The 24,040-nt window shown below is 44.8% G+C and overlaps 1 protein-coding gene across 1 annotated transcript in view; it reads right to left on the reverse strand.

Moving 5' to 3' along the window:
* GABRG1 (gamma-aminobutyric acid type A receptor subunit gamma1) overlaps positions 1-24,040 on the reverse strand; it is a 79,568-nt gene that overhangs the window by 14,596 nt on the left and 40,932 nt on the right. The window contains exons 4-7 of the mRNA XM_064149210.1: positions 12,512-12,732; positions 9,396-9,478; positions 3,386-3,523; positions 3,093-3,245 (exon numbers count right to left, since the gene is read on the reverse strand). Coding sequence (XP_064005280.1) covers positions 3,093-3,245; positions 3,386-3,523; positions 9,396-9,478; positions 12,512-12,732 — 595 coding nt within the window. The remainder of the gene's footprint in view (positions 1-3,092; positions 3,246-3,385; positions 3,524-9,395; positions 9,479-12,511; positions 12,733-24,040) is intronic.

Below are 24,040 nucleotides of genomic sequence, written 5' to 3' on the forward strand. Positions count from 1 at the left end.
CCGGGGAGGTGGTGGAGTCGCCGTCCCTGGAGCTGTTCCAGGCAGGACTGGACGTGGCACTTGGTGCCATGGTCTGGCCTTGAGCTCTGTGGTAAAGGGTTGGACTTGATGATCTGTGAGGTCTCTTCCAACCTTGGTGATACTGTGAGACTGTGATACAGAAGCAGCAGTGTATTAAAACAAGTTTTTCCTGTTACAGCTTGCATCTTTCCAGAGGGTACTCACAACGATGTCCAATGATTAGCTGCTCAATAAAACCCTGAAAATTCATTTCAAAATCAAGATTTGAAACTACTCAGAGACAGTTTAATTTATTCATTGAAGGTTTTAGGCTCACTTCATTAAACGCTGCAGCACTTTTATAGACCATCAAGGCAGAGCCAAGACTCAGATTTCCTTTCCTTACCTTTTCATTAGGTTACTGAGTCATGCTCATTTCTGCTGACTTTGTTTCTAGGCTTATTAATCTTATAGGCTTGACTGGACAGTGGTCCAGTTTCAGTGGAAAAGGCAGGGAGTCAAAGCCTGGACTTGTATTAGACATGTGTCTGGCAGGAGCAGGGAGGAGATTGTCCCCTGGGAATCAAGCAGGTTGGAAGAGACTTCCAAGATCATCCAGTCCAACCTAGCACCCAGCCCTGGCCAATCAACCAGACCATGGCACTAAGTGCCCCATCCAGGCTTTGCTTCAACTCCTCCTGGGACAGCAACTCCACCACCTCCCTGGGCAGCCCATTCCAATGCCAATCACTCTCTCTGCCAACAACTTCCTCCTCACATCCAGCCTAGACCTGCCCCGGTACAACTTGAGGCTGTGTCCCCTTGTTCTGTTGCTGGGTGCCTGGCAGAAGAGACCAACCCCACCTGGCTACAAGCTTGACTTGGCTCTGGTGAGGCCACACCTCAAGCACTGTGTTCAGTTTTGGGCACCTCAATACAAGAGAGATGTGGAGATGCTGGAGCCACTGCAGAAGAGGGCAACAAAGCCAAGGAAGGACCTGGAGAATAAATATTATGAGGAGTGACAGAGGGAGCTGGGGATGGTTAGAGTGAAAAAGAGGAGGCTGAGGGGAGACCTCATCACTGTCTACAGCTACCTGAAGGGATCTTGTGGAGAGGTTGATGCTGGTCTCTTCTCACAGATAATCAGTGATAGACCAAGGGGGAAGGGCCTCAAGCTGTGACTGGGTAGGTTTAGGCTGGACATTAGGAGAAAAGTTTTCCCAGCAAGAGTGGTAGGTATAGGCTGGATATTAGGAAGAAGTTCTTCACAGAGAGAGTGATTGGCATTGGAATGGGCTGCCCAGGGAGGTGGTGGAGGCACCGTCCCTGGGGGTCTTCAAGAAAAGCCTGGATGAGGCACTTAGTGCCATGGTCTAGTCGATTGGTTAGGGCTGAGTGCTAGGTTGGACTGGATGATCTTGGAGGTCTCTTCCAACCTGGTTGATTCTATGATTCTATGATTCTATGGTCAGGCACTGGGATGAGCTGCCCAGGGATGTGGTGGAGTCACCAGCCCTGGGTGTTTTTCAAGGTCGTTTTGATGTGATTCTTGGGGATATGGTTTAGGGTGAAACTTGTAGAGTAGGGCTCTGGGTTGGACTTGGTGATCCTGAGAGGCTTTTCCAACCTGAATGTTTCTGTGATTCTGTGTCTCCCTTCTGGTAGGAAAGACTCCTACAATGTAGGAATAACGTGTTCACACTCCTGTAGCCTCATGAAGAAAATCAACTCATCTCTCACTTCCTAAGATACACTCTCAGCCTTTGGCCTTTCCCTCAGAAGAGGTCATAGTGCTGTCACCAGCTTTACTAAGAGCATCTTTCGCTGCTAAGCCCAAAGTTGTTAGTGGGTGTCCTGTGCACTCCACACATCCCTGTCTACCACCCTTCATGTGGGGACAACTCTACTCCAAGAAAGCACATAAACTAAACAGGAAAGTGTAAGAGACTGACACCTCAGGTCAGCCAAGATGACACTAACACAGAGTTCTCCCTGTAGCAGAGCTTGCACCACAATGCAGTAGTCAGTAGTAAGTGCAGGAGGGTGAGTCAGGTTTTAGTGAGTTAAATGCTTAGCTGTTTGAAGTGCAACTTTGGCTACAAAGTTTTCATCCTGTTATGGGTTTAAAAGAACAGCTAAATCAGTTCTATTATCAAAAACAAAAATAAGCATCATCACTACAGCCATAAAGCAGAAAGCAGACAGAACCCCCAAGAATGGAGATCTTCCTGGATTTAGCCTGTGGAGTAATGACACCTCTTGTTCCATGATGCTAAGTGAAATGATTGTCAGACTTTTGACTGTTGTTTTGCTGTCCCTGAAGATGGCAAAAAAAGACTACAAAGGAGGAGGGGGGAAAGTATTTATATGAAGAACAGCAGATCCTCAAGGCCTGGATTTCCATTCTCAACACTCCCACCTCAAGCCCTGCTGTGCATTCACAGCAGGATCCTCCTACTCTTAATCACAGATTCATAGAATCAAGCAGGTTGGAAGAGACCTCCAAGATCATCCAGTCCAACCTAGCACCCAGATCCATCTAATCAACTAGACCATGGCACTAAGTGCCTCATCCAGGCTTTGATTCAACACCTCCAGGCATGGTGACTCCACCACCTCCCTGGGCAGCCCATTCCAATGCCAAACACTCTCTCTGACAACAACTTCCTCCTAACATCCAGCCTAGACCTCCCCTGGCACAACTTGAGACTGTGTCTCCTTCTTCTGTTGCTGCTTGCCTGGCAGAAGAGCCCAACCCCACCTGGCTACAGCCTCCCTGCAGGTAGCTGCAGACAGCAATGAGCTCTGCCCTGAGCCTCCTCTTCTGCAGGCTGCACACCCCCAGCTCCCTCAGCCTCTCCTCATAGGGTTTGTGTTCCAGGCCTCTCACCAGCTTCATTGCCCTTCTGTGGACACCTTCCAGCACCTCAACATCTCTCTTGAATTGAGGAGCCCAGAACTGGTGCTCACAATCTGGAGGGGGAATAACCTGCATTTAACCCTCTCCCTGCTGCAGATTTGTATTCCTGGGCAGTAGCAGACCTTTCAAGGTTGAAAAAAAAAAACCCAACCAAAAAAGCCACTCTTACCCAGAGAAGTCCTTGCAGGAACTGCATCCTTATTGATCCAAAATGACACCCATGAAAGCACCACTGTGAGGATACAAGGAATGTATGTCTGAATAGTGAAATATCCCATACGTCTGCTGAGATCAAAGAAGATTGTCATAATAATATAATCACCTACAAATTAAAAGATAAAAGACATGAATACTCACATGGGCACTGAAAGCTGTTTTCAGTTGTGCCTTCCATTTTGTTTTTTTCAGCCCTGATCTACACAGACATCAGATGAAAGGAAAACTTAACACACTTTGCCTTACCGGATAAGGTGTGAGAGATTTCAGTGGTATTTCGTAACCCTACAAATGCAAACTGATACAATCTCCAGTACTTTGGATCTGCCACTTCAACAGAGGTTTTCTTCCATTTGTATTCAATTTCATTCCTGGGATAACCATCTAGAGCAAAGCAGAGCAAACCAAGCAGTCAGGCACTGTGTGTGCCAAGCATGTTTTGTGTTCTCTGAAGTTGTCTATAAGCTAAACCAGTTTATCTATGGGAGAATCATAGAATCAAGCAGGTTGGAAGAGACCTCCAAGATCATTCAGTCCAACCTAGCACCCAGCCCTGTCCAATCAACTAGACCATGACACAAATGAGGTGCATCAGACAGAAGGCCAATCTGTAGCCTACCTTTACACTTAAAATGTAACCCCTAAATAGCTAGCCTCACTCTTAAGCCTAGCTGAATGTATGATCAACCAACACTACCTCAATACAAATGCTTAGCCACACAATATTTTGGAACTCAGAGGTGAAAAAATGGCTCAGAATTACTCACTATGAATTCATACTTATTTAATAGATACTACCCATGCATATCTAATAGATAGTATTTATACATATCTAATAGATGTTATTCATACATATCTAGTAGATATTATATTATTCATATACATCTGATATCATAGAATCATAGACTCAACCAGGTTGGAAGAGACTTCCAAGCTCATCCAGTCCAACCCAGCTCCCAGCCCTAGCCAGTCAACTAGACCATGGCACCCAGTGCCTCATCCAGGCTTTGCTTGAACACCTCCAGGGATATCATTCATACACATCTAATAGACATCATTCAAACACATCTAATAGACATCATTCAAACACATCTAATAGATATCATTCATACACATCTAATAGACATCATTCATACACATCTAATAGACATCATTCAAACACATCTAATAGACATCATTCATACACATCTAATAGATATCATTCATACACATCTAATAGACATCATTCATACACATCTAATAGATATCATTCATACACATCTAATAGATATCATTCATACACATCTAATAGACATCATTCATACACATCTAATAGATATCATTCATACACATCTAAGATATCATACATACACATCTAAAATATATTGTTCATGTATAGCGAAGAGATATCCTCGAGGTGAGGAGAAAGATCTTCAGTGAGAGAGTCATTGGACACTGGAATGGGCTGCCCGGGGAGGTGGTGGAGTCGCTGTCCCTGGAGCTGTTCAAGGCAGGATTGGATGTGGCACTTGGTGCCATGGTCTGGCCTTGAGCTCTGTGCTAAAGGGTTGGACTTGATGATCTGTGAGGTCTCTTCCAACCTTGGTGATACTGTGATACATATCTAATAGATATTATTCATACACATCTAATAGACATTATTTATATCTAATAGATATTATATTATTCATACACATCTAATAGGCATTATTTATGCATATCTAATATTCATACACATCTAATAGGTATCATTCATATCTAATAGATATATCATTTATACACATCTGCTAGATATCATTCAAACACATCTATTAGATGTTATTTATACACATCTAATAGATACATCATTCATACACATCTAATAGACATTATTTATACACATCTAATAGATATTATTCATGCACATCTAATAGATACTCTTTATACATATCTGATAGATATTATTTATACACCTCTAATAGATATTATTTATATATCTAATAGATATTATATTATTAATATATAACTAAGAGATCTTGTATTATTCATACACATCTAATAGACATTATTTATACATATAACTATTCATACACATCTAATAGATGTCATTCATATCTAATAGATATTTTATCACTTATATACATTTAATAGATATCATTCATACATATCTAATAGATATTATTTATACACACCTAATAGGTATCATTCAAAAACATCTAAGAGATATTATTTATGCACATCTAATAGATAGCATTCATACACATCTAAAATATCATGGTATCATAGAATCAACAAGGTTGGAAGAGACCTTCAAGATCATCCAGTCCAACCTAGCACCCAGCCCTATCCAGTCATCTAGACTATACACATCTAATAGATATTATTTATACACATCTCATAGATACACATCTAAAATATGTCATTCATGCACATCTCAGAGATATTATATTGTTCATACATAGCTATTATTTATACATATCTAATAGATATTATTCATACACATCTAATAGACATTATTTGTATATATAGAATAGAATTTAGCATAGAATCAGTCAGGGTTGGAAGGGACCACAAGGATCATCTAGTTCCAACCCCCCCTGCCATGGGCAGGGACACATCTTACATCAATTTAACATCTCACCCCAAAATTTAGCATCTCACCTCAATTTACATCTTATCTCCATTTGATATCTTACCCCAAAATTTAGCATCCTACTTCAATTGACATCTTATCTCCATTTGATATCTCACCCCAAAATTTAGCATCTTATCTCCATTTTGTATCTTACCCCAAAATTTAGCATCTTACCCCAAAAATTAGCACTCCACCCCAACATTTAGCATCTTATCTTCGTTTTGTGTCTCACCCCAACATTTAGCATCTTATCTCCATTTTATATCTAATAGATATTATATTATTCATACATATCTAATAGATATTATTCATGCACATCTAATAGATATCATTCATGCACATTTAGTAGATATCATTTATACATATCTAATAGATACCATTCATGCACATCTAACAGACACTCTTTATACATATCTAATGCATGTTATTATTATTCATACACATCTAATAGACATTATTTATATATACCTAATAGATATTATATTACACATATCTAATAGATATTATTCATGCACATCTAATAGATATCATTTATGCACATCTAATACATATTATACATGCATATCTAATAGATATTATTCATGCACATCTAATAGATATCATTTAGGCACATCTAATAGATATCATTTATGCACATCTAATACATATTATTCATGCATGTCTAATAGATATTATTCATACATACCTAATAGATATCATTTATGCACATCTAATATATATTATTTATGCCTATCTAATAGATATTATTCATACATACCTAATAGATATAATTTATGCACATATAATATATATTATTTATGCCTATCTAATAGATATTATTCATACATACCTAACAGATATAATTTATGCACATCTAATAGGTATTATTCATACATGCCTAATAGATATTATCATACACAACTAATAGATATCACTGAACTTGGTGCCATGGTCTGGTTGACTGGATAAGGCTGGGTGCTAGGTTGGACTGGATGATCTTGGAGGTCTCTTCCAACCTGCTTGATTCTATGCTTTTATGATTCTATGATTCTAAAAGACACATCTAATAGATATTATTCATACATACCTCATAGGTATTACTCATACACAACTAATAGATATCACTGAACCATCAGAAAGAGCTTGAAAGACACATCTAATAGATATTATTCCTACATGCCTAATAGATATTATCATACACAACTAATAGACATCACTGAACCATCAGAAAGAGCTTGAAAGACACATCTAATAGATGTTATTCATACATGCATAATAGATATTACTCATACACAACTAATAGATATCACTGAACCATCAGAAAGAGTTTGAAAGACACATCTAATAGATATTATTCCTACATGCCTAATAGATATTATTCATACACAACTAATAGATATCACTGAACCATCAGAAAGAGTTTGAAAGACACATCTAATAGATATTATTCCTACATGCCTAATAGATATTATTCATACACAACTAATAGATATCACTGAACCATCAGAAAGAGCTTGAAAGACACATCTAATAGATATTATTCCTACATGCCTAATAGATATTATTCATACACAACTAATAGATATCATTGAACCATCAGAAAGAGTTTGAAAGACACATCTAATAGATATTATTCCTACATGCCTAATAGATATTATTCATACACAACTAATAGACATCACTGAACCATCAGAAAGAGCTTGAAAGACACATCTAATAGATGTTATTCATACATGCATAATAGATATTATTCATACACAACTAATAGATATCATTGAACCATCAGAAAGAGTTTGAAAGACACATCTAATAGATATTATTCCTACATGCCTAATAGATATTACTCATACACAACTAATAGATATCACTGAACCATCAGAAAGAGTTTGAAAGACACATCTAATAGATATTATTCCTACATGCCTAATAGATATTATTCATACACAGCTAATAGATATCACTGAACCATCAGAAAGGGCCTAAAAGACACTTGCATCTGCTATTAGGTTTCATCTTCAGGGGTAAGTCATTTAGCAGTGCTCAGGTGGTTTGGGATTCAGTTGCTGGGTTTAATTCTTTTAGGAATTCATTAATTATTGTGGTTTTTAACATATATAATTTGAGTCAGAAAGTTGTGCTTCTTGTTCACATAAATAAGTCCCACTGAAAGGAGCAGGACTTCTTATTCTGATGAATATTTATGGGAGCAGGTTGAAGAAGACAGATCTGATTTTTGCTTTTAAGTATATCACATGGAATTAATTCCAATCTGGCTGGTGTATAAAAACCAACAAAGTTCTTGCAGGGCAATAGATTCCCATTAATTGGAAGGGACATTGTATCAGCCTCTTAAGGAATAAGATCATTTTAAAAGTTGCACCTAAATTAAATGAAAGCAAATCAACTCATCCATTGCTGCACTAAATAATGCATTAAATCACAGAATCATATAGAATCAGAGAATCAAGCAGGTTGGAAGAGACCTCCAAGATCAGCCAGCCCAACCTAGCACCCAACCCTAGACAATCAACCAGACCACAGCATTAAGTGCCTCATCCAGGCTTTTCTTCAACACCTCCAGGGATGGTGACTCCACCACCTCCCTGGGCAGCCCATTCCAATGCCAATCACTCTCTCTGACAACAACTTCCTCCTAACATCCAGCTTAGACCACCTCTGGCACAACTTAAAACTGTGTCCCCTTGTTCTATTGTTGGTTGCCTGGCAGAAGAGACCAACCCCACCTGGCTACAGCCTCCCTTCAGGTAGCTGTAGACAGCAATGAGCTCTGCCCTGAGCCTTCTCTTCTCCAGGCTGCACACCCCCAGCTCCCTCAGCCTCTCCTCATAGAGTTTGTGCTCCAGGTCCCTCACCAGCTTCTTTGCCCTTCTCTGGACACCTTCCAGCACCTCAACCGCTCTCTTGAATGGAGGAGCCCAGAACTGGACACAGCACTCCAGGGGTGGCCTGAGCAGTGCTGAGCACAGGGGCAGAAGAACCTCCCTTGTCCTGCTGCCCACACTGTTCCTGAGCCAGCCCAGGATGCCATTGGCTCTGCTGCCCACCTGGGCACTGCTGCCTCATCTTCAGCTCCTTTCTCCCAGCACCCCCAGGCCCCTTTCTTCCTGGCTGCTCTCAGCCACTCTGTCCCCAGCCTGTAGTGCTGCTTGGGGTTGTTGTGGCCAAAGTGCAGAACCCTGCACTTGGCCTTGTTCAATCTCATCCCATTGGCCTCTGCCTACCCATCCAGCCTGGCAAGGTCCCTCTGCAGGGCTCTCCTGCCCTCCAACAGCTCCACACCTGCTCCTAGCTTGCTGTCATCTGCAAATTTACTAATACTGGACTCAATCTCATTGTCCAGATCACTAATAAAGATGTTGAACAGGACTGTACCCAGCACTGATCCCAGGGGCACACCACAAGTGACAGCTGCCAACTGGATGTGGCACCACTCACCACCACTCTCTGGGCCCAGCCTAAAAACATAACCAAAACATAAACAACTCAGATCTATCCTTCACTATGAGGCTTTAAAAGCAAACAGGAGCTCTCTTGCTGCCAGAATGTAAGGAAATTTAAAGCCTGAATGTACAGAGAGTTAAAAAAAGAACAAACAACAACAACAACAACAATAATAATAAATAATAATAATAATAATAATAATAATAATAATTTACCACCTACAGCTTGAAAATTCCAGTGGACAGGAGTGTTCATCCATAGGAAAGTTGTGAAGCTGAAGATAGCATTCAGCATTAATTGTCAGCCTGTGTAGAAAAGGGAAAAGAAAAGAAGCAGAGACAAAGATGATCTTGAAGAGTGCAGACACTTCAGACTAGACAGTAAAGAACATGCACAGAAATAATTTGTGCCAATTACTGAATGTTCTGCATGGCCAACTGCTTATCTCCAAGAACATCCAGCACCACTGGGTGAACAAAACCTGTTACCATCTGCAACCTGAGGGCCTCTGATGTTTTCAGCTGGATCCTCACAGCAGAGCTGCTGCAGCCCTCTGAGCATCCTTGTGGCCCTTCTCTGAACATGCTCCAGCATCTCCACATCCTTCTTGTAATGTAGGCTCCAGAACTGGATGCAGTACTCCAGATGGGGGTCTCAGCAGGGCAGGTTAGAGGGGGAGAATCACCTTCCTCCACTTGCTGGCCTCACTTTTGATTCAGCCCAGGCTCTGGTTGGCTTTCTGGGCTGCAAGTGCACACTGCTGGCTCGTGTTGAGCTTCTCATCCCCCAGCACCCCCAAGTGCCTCTCCTCAGGCTTGCCCTCCAGCCAGTCACTGCCCAGCCTGTAGTTGTGCTTGGCATTGCCTTGACCCAGACGCAGGTTCTTGCACTTGGATCAGTACAGACAGGCCGAGATGCTAAGCTTAAAACCAGCCCAAGCATCCCCCCTTTGCTAAGAAGAATTATTACCAACATGTTTGCTTATGCCTAATTTGAATGAACAGATTTGTTGACTTTAATAGCTTGCAAGGGCAAACATGTTAGAAGCACACACACAGGACTGAAGCTTTAGCTTTAATCAGGTTAAGGATTTTTATGATCTGAAGCATTCCATGTTTTACTTACAGAATAACTGCTGGAAATGAACTGTTTTAGAACAGAAAGCCTGCAGAACAATTCATGACCACTTATTTATGTGACAAACCAAGACAGTGCTACTTGCTGTGTGGCATCTTCTTTAAATCTTGCCTGTACCTAAAGCAGAGCTAACTTTGCTATCTGCTTCCATTGTCTTTATCCCATTCTTTAGGCAATAGATCTCAGTATTACTGTGATAAATAATAGCCTTATTTTTATCTCCTTTAGCACATTCCTTGCAAACCCCTGCTGTCCACAACAAAGGAGACTTGATTTGTGTTCATTATTTAGATACTCCTGGCCATAACAGTTCCCTTGTGTATTGTTCTACCCAGTAAATAACTACCTCAGAGTGTGCAATACTCTTCCATCACTCCAGATTCAAAGCTAAGCACCCACCTCAGAGTGTGCAATACTCTTCCAGCACTCCAGATTCAAAGCTAAGCACCCACCTCAGAGTGTGCAATACTCTTCCAGCACTCCAGATTCAAAGCTAAGCACCCACCTCAGAGTGTGCAATACTCTTCCAGCACTCCAGATTCAAAGCTAAGCACCCACCTCAGAGTGTGCAATACTCTTCTATCACTCCAGATTCAAAGCTAAGCACCCACCTCAGAGTGTGCAATACTCTTCCAGCACTCCAGATTCAAAGTTAAGCACCCACCTCAGAGTGTGCAATACTCTTCTATCACTCCAGATTCAAAGCTAAGCACCCACCTCAGAGTGTGCAATACTCTTCCAGCACTCCAGATTCAAAGCTAAGCACCCACCTCAGAGTGTGCAATACTCTTCCAGCACTCCAGATTCAAAGCTAAGCACCCACCTCAGAGTGTGCAATACTCTTCCAGCACTCCAGATTCAAAGCTAAGCACCCACATCAGAGTGTGCAATACTCTTCTATCACTCCAGATTCAAAGCTAAGCACCCACCTCAGAGTGTGCAATACTCTTCCAGCACTCCAGATTCAAAGTTAAGCACCCACCTCAGAGTGTGCAATACTCTTCCAGCACTCCAGATTCAAAGCTAAGCACCCACCTCAGAGTGTACAATACTCTTCCAGCACTCCAGATTCAAAGCTAAGCACCCACCTCAGAGTGTGCAATACTCTTCCAGCACTCCAGATTCAAAGCTGAGCACCCACCTCAGAGTGTACAATACTCTTCCAGCACTCCAGATTCAAAGCTAAGCACCCACCTCAGAGTGTGCAATACTCTTCCAGCACTCCAGATTCAAAGCTAAGCACCCACCTCAGAGTGTGCAATACTCTTCCAGCACTCCAGATTCAAAGCTAAGCACCCACCTCAGAGTGTGCAATACTCTTCCAGCACTCCAGATTCAAAGCTAAGCACCCACCTCAGAGTGTGCAATACTCTTCCCTCACTCCAGATTCAAAGCTAAGCACCCACCTCAGAGTGTGCAATACTCTTCCAGCACTCCAGATTCAAAGCTAAGCACCCACCTCAGAGTGTGCAATACTCTTGCAGCACTCCAGATTCAAAGCTAAGCACCCACCTCAGAGTGTGCAATACTCTTCCAGCACTCCAGATTCAAAGCTAAGCACCCACCTCAGAGTGTACAATACTCTTCCAGCACTCCAGATTCAAAGCTAAGCACCCACCTCAGAGTGTACAATACTCTTCCAGCACTCCAGATTCAAAGCTAAGCACCCACCTCAGAGTGTACAATACTCTTCCAGCACTCCAGATTCAAAGCTATGCACCCACCTCAGAGTGTACAATACTCTTCCAGCACTCCAGATTCAAAGTTAAGCACCCACCTCAGAGTGTGCAATACTCTTCCAGCACTCCAGATTCAAAGCTAAGCACCCACCTCAGAGTGTACAATACTCTTCCAGCACTCCAGATTCAAAGCTAAGCACCCACCTCAGAGTGTGCAATACTCTTCCAGCACTCCAGATTCAAAGCTGAGCACCCACCTCAGAGTGTACAATACTCTTCCAGCACTCCAGATTCAAAGCTAAGCACCCACCTCAGAGTGTGCAATACTCTTCCAGCACTCCAGATTCAAAGCTAAGCACCCACCTCAGAGTGTGCAATACTCTTCCAGCACTCCAGATTCAAAGCTAAGCACCCACCTCAGAGTGTGCAATACTCTTCCAGCACTCCAGATTCAAAGCTAAGCACCCACCTCAGAGTGTGCAATACTCTTCCAGCACTCCAGATTCAAAGCTAAGCACCCACCTCAGAGTGTACAATACTCTTCCATCACTCCAGATTCGAAGCAGACGATTGGGAGTTGTGATCCAGTGAGCATCAGATTTCCTTGAGTTCCGGAAGAAAGTGTCTGGGATCCAAATCTTTCCAACCATGTTGCTGTTAAGCATCAGCACCTTCATGGTGCTGTTGAATTTTAGGCGGCTGTCATACCAAGTCTGGGCAAAAATGATGTCTATGGTGTATTCCTGAAGACAGAGAAACAATCACAGCTGGGCATAGCTTTGCCAAGTTCAGCAGTTTTTAACTCATATATAAATCTGAGGCTACTTCTTCTACTTGCTTTTAACTCTATTTGCACAGCACTCAGCAGCCTGCAACTCCAAACTGAGGAATAAGAGGCTGACAAAAGTTGCACACAGCCTTCTGGGGCAGTCCAACCTCCTCTCCCCTGACACATATTGCTTAGTTAAGAGGAGATGTGGTAGGAGCTTGCTGTCATTTGGAGGTGCCTGCATAGTGCAACCACCTCTGGAAGGACCTGCTGGAGAGGGGCCAGTGGAGGGCTACGAGGATGATGAGGGGACTGGAGGATATGACTTATGAGGAGAGGCTGAGGGACCTGGGGCTTTTTAGTCTGGAGAAGAGAAGACTTAGAGAGGATTTGATAAACGTTTATAAACATCTGAGAACTGGCCAGGAGTGGGGGGACAGGTTCTGCTCACTGCTCCCTGGGATGGGACAAGGAGCAATGGGTACAAATCGCAGCACAAGCTCAACACAACAGGGAACTTCTTTACTGTAAGGGTCCCAGAGCACTGGCACAGGCTGCCCAGAGAGGTTGTGAAGTCTCCTTCTCTGGAGCCTTTCAAGGTCTGTCTTGCTGTGTTCCTCTGTGATCTGTGTTAGATAGGATTGTCCTGCTGTGGTGGAGGTTGGACTTGATCCTGTGATCCTGTGATTAGACAGAAAATTAAGGGCAACTTTAATGCCTCAAGGCTGGATTGTGTTTGCTAAGGTACTCTGCATCTCTTTAGAAACAAACCAAATACACTGCTCATTTTTTTTCCTCCCCTAAACAAGACACAATTTAAGGTCCTTCAAGAAATCTCAGGTTTTGAAACATTCATGAATATGCAGGAAGCAAAACTGACAGCTTGCAGAGCTATCTCCTACACCATCTGCCTCAGATACCTACCTATAGGCAGACAAAAGGGTACCTAACCACCAGCAGGAAGGACATTCCCTTAAAGCAATTACACTTTACTTATTAAAGCCTCAAGAAAGCTTTTTGGTTGGATTGGTTTGGTTCTTTTGGTGATAGAGTCTCAAATTCCTCAGGGCCAGAAAAAAAGGTGAGAAAAGAGATGAAAGAAATACCTGAAAGCAAAACCCAAAACCCTTTAATGAGACAATTCTTGACACAGTAAAACTTAAGGGGGACAAAGAGGTGCAATTAGATGCTGTTCCTCAAGGAGTTGAGCTGCACTTTAGACAAAGGAGGAGAGCAGCAGCTTCTCTGTTGCACCTGTCACAGCTCCAGACCACAACTCTGACCTCAAGGGCAACAGTTTGCTCTGCTTAACAGCAGATGTGACCTTTCCTGCACAGATGCCCAGGAGGGTTCCAATGAGTTCAGCAGTTCCTCTGCAGCATAAAGAGAGCTGGAGACCAGCCTTAAGTCTTGGTGTTAGTTTCTCACCTCTCAGTTACAGCATGAGAGGGCAGGGAGAGAAGACAGGAGGAGGCAGCAGTCCAAACTTTGCTTGAGCCACAGGGGTCACTACTTGTTTGCCTGGTCAATAAGAATGTGTGGTGCAGAGAGGTAATTCTGGGTTTAAATAAGAGTAGAATCATAGAGTCATAGAATCAAGCAGGTTGGAAGAGACCTCCAAGCTCAGCCAGCCCAACCTAGCACCCAGCCCTATCCAGTCATCTAGACCATGACACTAAGTGACTCATCCAGGCTTTGCTTGAACACCTCCAGGGATGGAGACTCCACCACCTCCCTGGGCAGCCCATTCCAATGCCAATCACTCTCTCTCAAAGGCTTTGCTGGATGGAGTGAGAGGGTTTTGCTTCTTTTACCTTTAAATAACCCCAGCAGCCACTCACTGCTGCAGCTGATGCCACCTATCTCCCAGGAAAACTTGGGAGATAGGGAAACTGCCCTGGGAAATTGGGCATTTCATCCTCAAGAAATCCCAAGGCAGATATTCCAGAGCTCCCTACCTAAATCTCTCTCAATTCTCCCACCTCTCCAGAGGGATCAAGAAAAGGACCAGGAAAATGGTATGCAAAAGGGAGGTTTGCCCTTGCTCTGTGATGCATCGCAGGTGAATCACCACTTGGATTGTGGTAACCTGGGGACTTTGAAAGGCTCTGAACTAGAGAATGGGGCAAACAGCAGAGGGAACAAAAGAAGGTGACCTGGGGACTCTCAAAGGCTCTGAACTGCTGAATGGGGCAAACAGCAGAGGGAACAAAAGAAGGTGACCTGGGGACTCTCAAAGGCTCTGAACTGCTGAATGGGGCAAACAGCAGAGGGAACAAAAGAAGGTGACCTGGGGACTCTCAAAGGTTCTGAACTAGAGAATGGGGTAAACAGCAGAGGGAACAAGAGAAGGTGACCTGGGGACTCTCAAAGGTTCTGAACTAGAGAATGGGGCAAACAGCAGAGGGAACAAAAGAAGGTGACCTGGGGACTCTCAAAGGTTCTGAACTAGAGAATGGGGTAAACAGCAGAGGGAACAAGAGAAGGTGACCTGGGGACTCTCAAAGGTTCTGAACTAGAGAATGGGGCAAACAGCAGAGGGAACAAAAGAAGGTGACCTGGGGACTCTCAAAGGTTCTGAACTAGAGAATGGGGTAAACAGCACAGGGAACAAAAGAAGGTGACCTGGGGACTCTCAAAGGCTCTGAACTAGAGAATGGGGCAAACAGCAGAGGGAACAAAAGAAGGTGACCTGAGGACTCTCAAAGGTTCTGAACTGGTGAATGGGGCAAACAGCAGAGGGAACAAAAGAAGGTGACCTGAGGACTCTCAAAGGTTCTGAACTGGTGAATGGGGCAAACAGCAGAGGGAACAAAAGAAGGTGACCTGAGGACTCTCAGAGGTTCTGAACTAGAGAATGGGGCAAACAGCACAGGGAACAAAAGAAGGTGACCTGGGGACTCTCAAAGGTTCTGAACTGCTGAATGGGGCAAACGGCAGAGGGAACAAAAGGTGACCTGGGGACTCTCAAAGGCTCTGAACTAGAGAATGGGGCAAACAGCAGAGGGAACAAAAGAAGGTGACCTGGGGACTCTCAAAGGTTCTGAACTAGAAAATGGGGCAAACAGCAGAGGGAACAAAAGAAGGTGACCTGGGGACTCTCAAAGGTTCTGAACTGGTGAATGGGGCAAACAGCAGAGGGAACAAAAGAAGGTGACCTGAGGACTCTCAAAGGTTCTGAACTGGTGAATGGGGCAAACAGCAGAGGGAACAAAAGAAGGTGACCTGGGGACTCTCAAAGGTTCTGAACTGGTGAATAGGGCAAACAGCAGAGGGAACAAAAGAAGGTGACCTGGGGACTCTCAAAGGTTCTGAACTAGAAAATGGGGCAAACAGCAGAGGGAACAAAAGAAGGTGACCTGGGGACTCTCAAAGGTTCTGAACTGGTGAATGGGGCAAACAGCAGAGGGAACAAAAGAAGGTGACCTGGGGACTCTCAAAGGTTCTGAACTGCTGAATGGGGCAAACAGCAGAGGGAACAAAAGAAGGTGACCTGGGGACTCTCAAAGGTTCTGAACTGGTGAATGGGGCAAACAGCAGAGGGAACAAAAGAAGGTGACCTGGGGACTCTCAAAGGTTCTGAACTAGAGAATGGGGCAAACAACAGAGGGGCAGAGGGAACAAAAGAACTAATGAAAAAAATGCATTTTAGAGCTAACTTAGCTCTAAACCTCTGCTTGCCGTCATCAAAGGAAGATTCTGCAGGTCAAAGCAAATCCTTGATGGGTTTATTTCTGTAAACAAACCTCAAGACACCTGTGAAAAACCCAGAGCCTGTTTAACCTTAAAATTCATCTCTCTGTGCTTGCTCCTCCGTAGTGGCTACAAGTGGACACCTGCTTTGCTGTAGCCTATGTGAGAGCCTGAGGCAGTGCACCAAAGCTGGGGGGGGGGGGGGGGTGGCTTAAAATGGATCAGAAGGAGCAAAGTGTTACCTATCACTTTCACAGTACAAACAGGAGGGGAAAAAAATTGGGGAATGAAATCAAGACACAGCCAAATGGATGAACACAGCAGCCTCTGAGTTCGAAGGTGCTGTTCTAAGCAGCCTCTGCATGGGCTGAGGAGAAATTTATCAGTGTCATTACAGGCAAATGCACTGGGAGCAAGGAAACTTAGCTTGTCACAGAACACCAACCACCCTGACACATGAAGAGAGAAAAAGAAAGGTGAGCTCAGAGAATATTTTGGGCAGAGGAAGCAGAGGGAACAGCCTCAGTAGATGCAGGTGTCTATTCTCTTTCCTCCCAGTATTAAATGTGCATCTCCTGAAAAGTACTTCCAATTTCCTTTGTTAAGAAGGGGGAAATCTAAGGGTGGAAAATCTGTCGTAAAGGAAGTGGGAAAATGGCTGCATTGTAATGTCTGAGGGAGCTGGGGGTGTGCAGCCTGCAGCAGAGGAGGCTCAGGGCAGAGCTCATTGCTGTCTGCAACTGCCTGCAGGGAGGCTGTAGCCAGGTGGGGTTGGGCTCTGCTGCCAGGCAGCCAGCAACAGAACAAGGGGACACAGCCTCAAGTTGTGGCAAGGGAGGTCCAGGCTGGATGTTAGGAGGAAGTTGTTGTCAGAGAGAGTGATTGGCATTGGAATGGGCTGTGTGGGGAGGTGGTGGAGTCACCATCCCTGGAGGTGTTCAAGACTGGATGAAGCACTTGGTGCCATGGTCTAGTTGATTGGACAGGGCTGGGCAATAGGTTGGAATGGGTGAGCTTGGAGGTCTCTTCCAACCTGGTTGATTCTATGATTCTGAGAGCATTTCTGAGGAGGAAGTTGTTGAGCATGAGAGTGGTGAGAGGCTGGCAGGGGTTGCCCAGGGAGGTGGTTGAGGCCCCATGCCTGGAGGTGTTTAAGGCCAGGCTGGCTGAGGCTGTGGTCAGGCTGCTCTAGGGTAGGGTGTCCCTGGCCATGGCAGGGGGGTTGGAACTGGAATATCCTTGTGGTCCTTTCCAACCCTGACTGATTCTATGATTTTGTTTCCAAAACTAGAGGACTGAAACCCCTGTCTCTGTTTAGACACTCTTTGAGCGAGCACAACAGCAGCCAGATCTACAAAATACTCTTTTAGTGCAACGAATGCTTCTGAGCAACTATTTTGTTCTCCTTGTATTCTCGCAAAAATGAGTGCAAAGGAACACTTTTATCACTGCTTCTATTGGAATCATAGAATCATAGAATCAACCAGGTTGGAAGAGACCTCCAAGATTAGGTTTTCATAAACCCCAGCATCCAATGGTACTGTGTAACCAAAGAAAAAATGGGTTGCTACTCATAGAATTAAGCAGGTTGGAAGAGACCTCCAAGCTCAGCCAGTCCAACCTAGCACCCAGCCCTAGACAATCAACCAGACCATGGCACTAAGTGCCTCATCCAGGCTTTGCTTCAACACCTCCAGGGACAGTGACTCCACCACCTCCCTGGGCAGCCCATTCCAATGCCAATCACTCTCTCTGACAACAACTTCCTCCTAACATCCAGCCTAGACCTCCCCTGCCACAGCTTGAGACTGTGTCCCCTTGTTCTGTTGCTGCTTGCCTGGGAGAAAAGACCAATCCTCCACCTGGCTACAGCCTCCCTTCAGGTAGTTGTAGACAGCAACCACCTGACACTAATGACAAAATAGCCACAGAGAATAAAATGGAACCAACCTATGGCTGTGTGAAGTCACATCCACAGCTAAATGGATGCTTCTTCAAATCTACCCTCACGGGCTTCAACAACCACAGCACAACTTAGCTCATGTTTGGCATCTGCTTAGATCACTGAACTCTTTTTGTTACACAGCTGGCACAAGGAGCCCACCTGCCTAATTATTTACAGAGAGCTGCAATCCTCCTCCCTCTCTTTCCTCTCTAAAAGATCATAACAAACTCCCAAGGTTGGGAACACAAAGACTAATCAGAGATTGCCATCAAAGGCCCAGGCAGTGAACAAACTGAATACAGACAAGCAGGTGTCTAGCCCGAGAGAAATTCAGTTAATAAATAAAGGCAACTACTTCAAATACAGCAGAAGCAGCTTCTGGATGGGAGTAAACAGAGCCTTCAACATGGGTTTCACTGTCTTCCACGGCTCAGGTACAGTCAGACATCACAATGAGTCAGGGCATTGGGCTTTTTATTGGAAAGCTGGGAGAAAAGGGAAGCAGAACTCATTCTACCACAGGGCAATCTGCATCACAGTCCAAACTGCATCACCATCTAAACTGCATCACAATATCCCACCACAGTGCAAATTGCATCACAGTGCAAACTGCATCACAGCGTCCCACCACAGTTCAAACTGCATCACAGTGCAAACTGCATCACAATCCAAACTGCATCACAACATCCCACCACAGTGCAAACTGTATCACAATCCAAATTGCATCACAACATCCCACCACAGTGCAAACTGCATCACAGTCCAAACTGCATCACAGTGCAAACTGCATCACAATCCAAACTGCATCACAACATCCCACCACAGTGCAAACTGCATCACAGTGCAAACTGCATCACCATCTAAACTGCATCACAACATCCCACCACAGTGCAAACTGCATCACAGTGCAAACTGCATCACAATCCAAACTGCATCACAACATCCCACCACAGTGCAAACTGTATCACAATCCAAATTGCATCACAACATCCCACCACAGTGCAAACTGCATCACAGTCCAAACTGCATCACAGTGCAAACTGCATCACAATCCAAACTGCATCACAACATCCCACCACAGTGCAAACTGCATCACAGTGCAAACTGCATCACCATCTAAACTGCATCACAACATCCCACCACAGTGCAAACTGCATCACAGTGCAAACTGCATCACAATCCAAACTGCATCACAACATCCCACCACAGTGCAAACTGCATCACAGTGCAAACTGCATCACAATCCTACCACAGTGCAAATTGTATCACAGTCCAAACTGTATCACCATCTAAACTGCATCACATCATCCCACCACAGTGCAAATTGCATCAGTCCAAACTGTATCACCATCTAAACTGCATCACATCATCCCACCACAGTGCAAATTGTATCACAGTGCAAACTGCATCACCATCTAAACTGCATCACAGTCCAAACTGCATCACAACATCCTAATACATCACAACATCCCACCACAGTGCAAACTGCATCACAGTGCAAACTGCATCACAATCCAAACTGCATCACAACATCCTGCCACAGTGCAAATTGCATCACAGTCCAAACTGCATCACCATCTAAACTGCATCACATCATCCCACCACAGTGCAAATTGCATCACAGTCCAAACTGCATCACAGTGCAAACTGCATCACAATCCAAACTGCATCACAACATCCTACCACAGTGCAAATTGCATCACAGTGCAAACTGCATCACAACATCCCACCACAGTGCAAACTGCATCACAGTCCAAACTGCATCACAACATCCTACCACAGTCGGTAGGATGGGGAAGAATGGGAGGAAGAAGAGGGAGAAGAAGAGAGGAAGAAGAGGTGTAAAAGGGGGAAATAAAAGGAAAAAAAAAGGGGGGGGGAGGGAATAAAAGGGGAAAGGAGAGAGGAAGAAGGGTGGGAAGAAAGGGGGGAAGAAGGGGGAAAGAAGAGGGGGGAGAACAGGGGAAGAATGGGAGGAAGAAGAGGGAGAAGAAGAGGGGGAAGCAGGGGTGTAAAGGGGAGAAATAAAAGGGGAAAAAAGGAGGGAAGGGAATAAAAGGGGAAAGGAGAGGGGAAGAAGGGTGAGAAGAAAGGGGGGAGGAAGAGGCGAAGATGGGGGAAAGAAGAGGAGGAAGAAGGGAGGGGAAGAAGAGTGGAAAGAAACGGGGGAAGAAGAGAGGGAAGAAGGGGGGGAAGAAGAGGATGAAGAAAGGGAGAAGAAGGGGGGAAAAAAGTAGGAGTAAAGCAGTTTGGGTTAGCTTCAGCCCTAGTTAATACCTTTACCTTCTCCATGAAGTGCTATGTGGTTTAGATAACATGATCCTTGGTCCAGATGAGCTCAGATCACGACTGAGCTGTGCAGGCACCCAATACTGCTTATACAGGATGCACATCCTCTGCAAGGAGCTTACAGTTTGGATTTCAGGGGGAAAGAAATGCAATTTGGAAAGACAGCAGGGTCAGGAGTGCCATGAAACAAAAGCACCCAGTGCCAGTCAGAATTACGGGTAGTGATTTTAGCACAACAAAAGCTTGATTGTGCTATTCTGTAGCCTCCCTGGAAAAGAAAAAAAGGGAAAAGTGGAGGGGAAAAAAGGAGGGGAAAAAAAGGAGGAATGGGGAGAGAGGAAAAAAGGAAATAAAAGGGGAGGAGGGAATTAAAGGGCAAAAGAAAGGGAGAGAAGAGAGGGAAGAGGGAAGAAGGGGGGAAGAAAGAGGGGAAGAAAAGATGAAAGAAGGGGGAGAAGAGGGGGAGAAAGAAGGAGGGGAAGAAGGGGGAGAGAAAGAGGGGAAAGAAAGGAGGAAAGAAGGGGAGAAGAAGGGGGAAGAAGGGTGGAGAAGGTGGGAGAAAGGGGGAAGGAAGGAGGGAAGAAAGGGGGAGAAGGGGGGAAAGAAGATGGAAGAAGGGGGGAATAAAGGGGTAAGAAGGGGGAGAAGAGGAGAAAGAAGGAGGGAAGAAGGGGGGATAAGGGGGGAAAGAAGAGGGGGGAACAAGAGGGAGAAGAAAGGGGTAAGAAGGGGGAGAAGAGGGGAAAGAAGAGGGAGTAAGAAGGGGGGAAAGAAAGGAGTGAGAAGGGGGGAAGAAAGGAGTAAGAAGGGGGGGAAGAAAGGAGTAAGAAGGGGGGAAAGGGGTGAGAAGAGGGGAAAGAAGAGGGGGAAAGAAGGAAGGAAGAAGAAGGCAGAAGGGGGGAAGAGGAGGAAGAAGGAGGGGAGAAGAGGGAAAAGGAGAGGGGGAAAGAAGGGAGGAAGAAGAAGGCAGAAGTGGGGAAGAAGAGGAGGAAGAAGGGGTGAAAGAAGGGGAAACAAGGGGTGAAAGAAGGGGAGAAGAAAGGGAGGAAGATAGAGGGAAGAAGGAGTAAAGGGGGAAAAGATGGAAAATGGAAGAAATAGGAAAACAAAAGGAAAAAATAAAAAAGAAAAAAGGGCAAAAGGAGAAAAAGGGAAAAAAGAGAAAAAAAGGGGAATGGGGGGAAGGAAAAGAGGAATAAAAAGGGGGGAAAAAGGGGGGGAAGGGGAGAAAAGGCAAAGAAAGGGGGAAAAAAGGAAGAAGGTCTAAACAGAAACATGATGAGAAACAATGAAGAGCCTTTGCAGACATCTATAAAAGATTCTTTCAAGCATAAAGGGCAGCTTGGGAGAAAGTGGTATGAGAAGTTGAAAGGAAAGGAGCAGAGACTAGTGAGACCTGAGACAGAAAATGGCCTCTTGAGGGAAAAACAAAAACCCAAAGCAAAAATGGATGGGAAAAGTCTTTGAAGTGCCTTGAAAGTGAAGGAAAACTGTTTGTACTTGAGGTTCAGGGAAAGAGAAGACAGAGGAATAACCTGAGCCAGAAACAGCCCAGCAGAACCAAGGGAAGATTCTCTCCCTTAGGACATCTCTAGATGGTGTCAAAGGAGCAAAGCTGTGACTGGAAAGGTGACAAACATACATTGGTGTAACAATGAGAGGCTCTTCATCTGGACTTTGAGTCGTTGAGCATCACCCTCTGGATGTGACCATCCAGACAATTCCTTATCCACTGAACAGTGTACCCCCCAGCAAATCCACCTATCTCCAATTTGGTGAGCAGGATCACAGAAGCACAGGATGTCAGGGGCTGGAAGGGACCTCCAAAGCTCAGCCAGTCCAACCCCCCTGCCAGAGCAGCATCACCCAGAGCAGATCACAGAGGAACACATCCAGGTGGGTTTGGAATGTCTCCAGAGAGGGAGACTCCACAGCCCCCCTGGGCAGCCTGTGCCAGGGTTCTGTAACTCTCAGAGGGAAAAAAATTCCTCCTCATGTTTGAATGAAACTTCCTCTGCCTCAGCTGCCACCCAGTGCCCCTTGTGCTGTCCCTGGGCATCACCCAGCAGAGCCTGGCTCCAGCCTCCTGCCACTCACCCTGCACACATTGATAACCACTGCTGAGGTCACCCCTCAGACTCCTCCTCTCCCAGCAGCACAGCCCCAGCTCCCTCAGGCTCTCCTTCTAACAGAGCTGTTCCATTCCCTTCAGCACCTTTGTGGCTCTGTGCTGGACTCTCTCAAGCAGTTCTATGTCCCTGTTGAACTGGGGGGCCCAGACCTGGACACAGTAATCCAGATGTGGCCTCAGCAGGGCAGAGAAGAGGGGCAAGAAAACTTCACTTGACCTATTAGTCACAGCCCAGGATGTTGTGGTGGGACAAATATTAGGATACACATCACACTGATACCTAAAGAAGGAACACTTGAAAGATGGCTACAGGGATGGTTAGAGGACTGGAGGGCACTGCCTTATGTGGAGAGGCTGAGAGACTTGGGACTTTTTAGTCTGGAGAAGAGAAGGCTTAGAGAGGATTTGATGTATGTTTATAAGTATCTGAAGGCTGCCAGGAGTGGGGGGACAGGCTCTGCTCACTGCTCCCTGGGATAGGACAAGCAGCAGTGGGTGTAAGTTGCAGCACAAGAGGTTCTGCCTCAGTATAAGGGGGAACTTCTTTGCTGTAAGGGTCCCAGAGCACTGGCACAGGCTGCCCAAAGGGGCTGTGGAGTCTCCTCTGGAGATTTTCAAGGCCTGTCTGGATGTGTTCCTCTGTGACCTGTGTTAGCATTGTCCTGCTGTGGCAGGGAGGTTGCACTTGATGATCTCTGTGGGTCCCTTCCAACCCCTAACATTCTGTGAGCCTGGGATCTGCTGTCAGTTGCTGCAGCTTGAGAATGAAGTGGAACTTGGAAGTCAAAGGCTAATTAAAATTCACCATCAGTACATTCTACACCGAGTCATAAATGATACAACTGAACAAGAAAAATTGTATCTTAACAGCATCCAGGCCATGCAGCAGCTGTATCTTAACAGCATCCCTACCACAGCAGCAGCACATTGTGTATGCAGGGACTGTCTGATGTGCTCCATGGTTTTACTCTCTTGTTAAAAAATAAGAAGAAGGCTTCAAAGTATGGCCTTCAGCTTGCAGTCATAGTAGCCTTCCATGCAGCAAAACCTAAATCATACACAGAAGAGACAGAAAAACCTAAATCATACACAGAAGAGACAGAAATCCTGTCTAGGAGAACCAAACTGCCTCGTGAAGTTTAGTCCTAAAACTATATCCTGGGCCTTCTACCACCAAGTTGGTTGGGGTTGGGCTCTTCTGCCAGGCAAGGAGCAGCAGAACAA

The sequence above is a fragment of the Pogoniulus pusillus genome, chromosome 9 (genome assembly GCF_015220805.1).
Source record: "Pogoniulus pusillus isolate bPogPus1 chromosome 9, bPogPus1.pri, whole genome shotgun sequence".
Lineage (NCBI taxonomy): Eukaryota > Metazoa > Chordata > Aves > Piciformes > Lybiidae > Pogoniulus > Pogoniulus pusillus.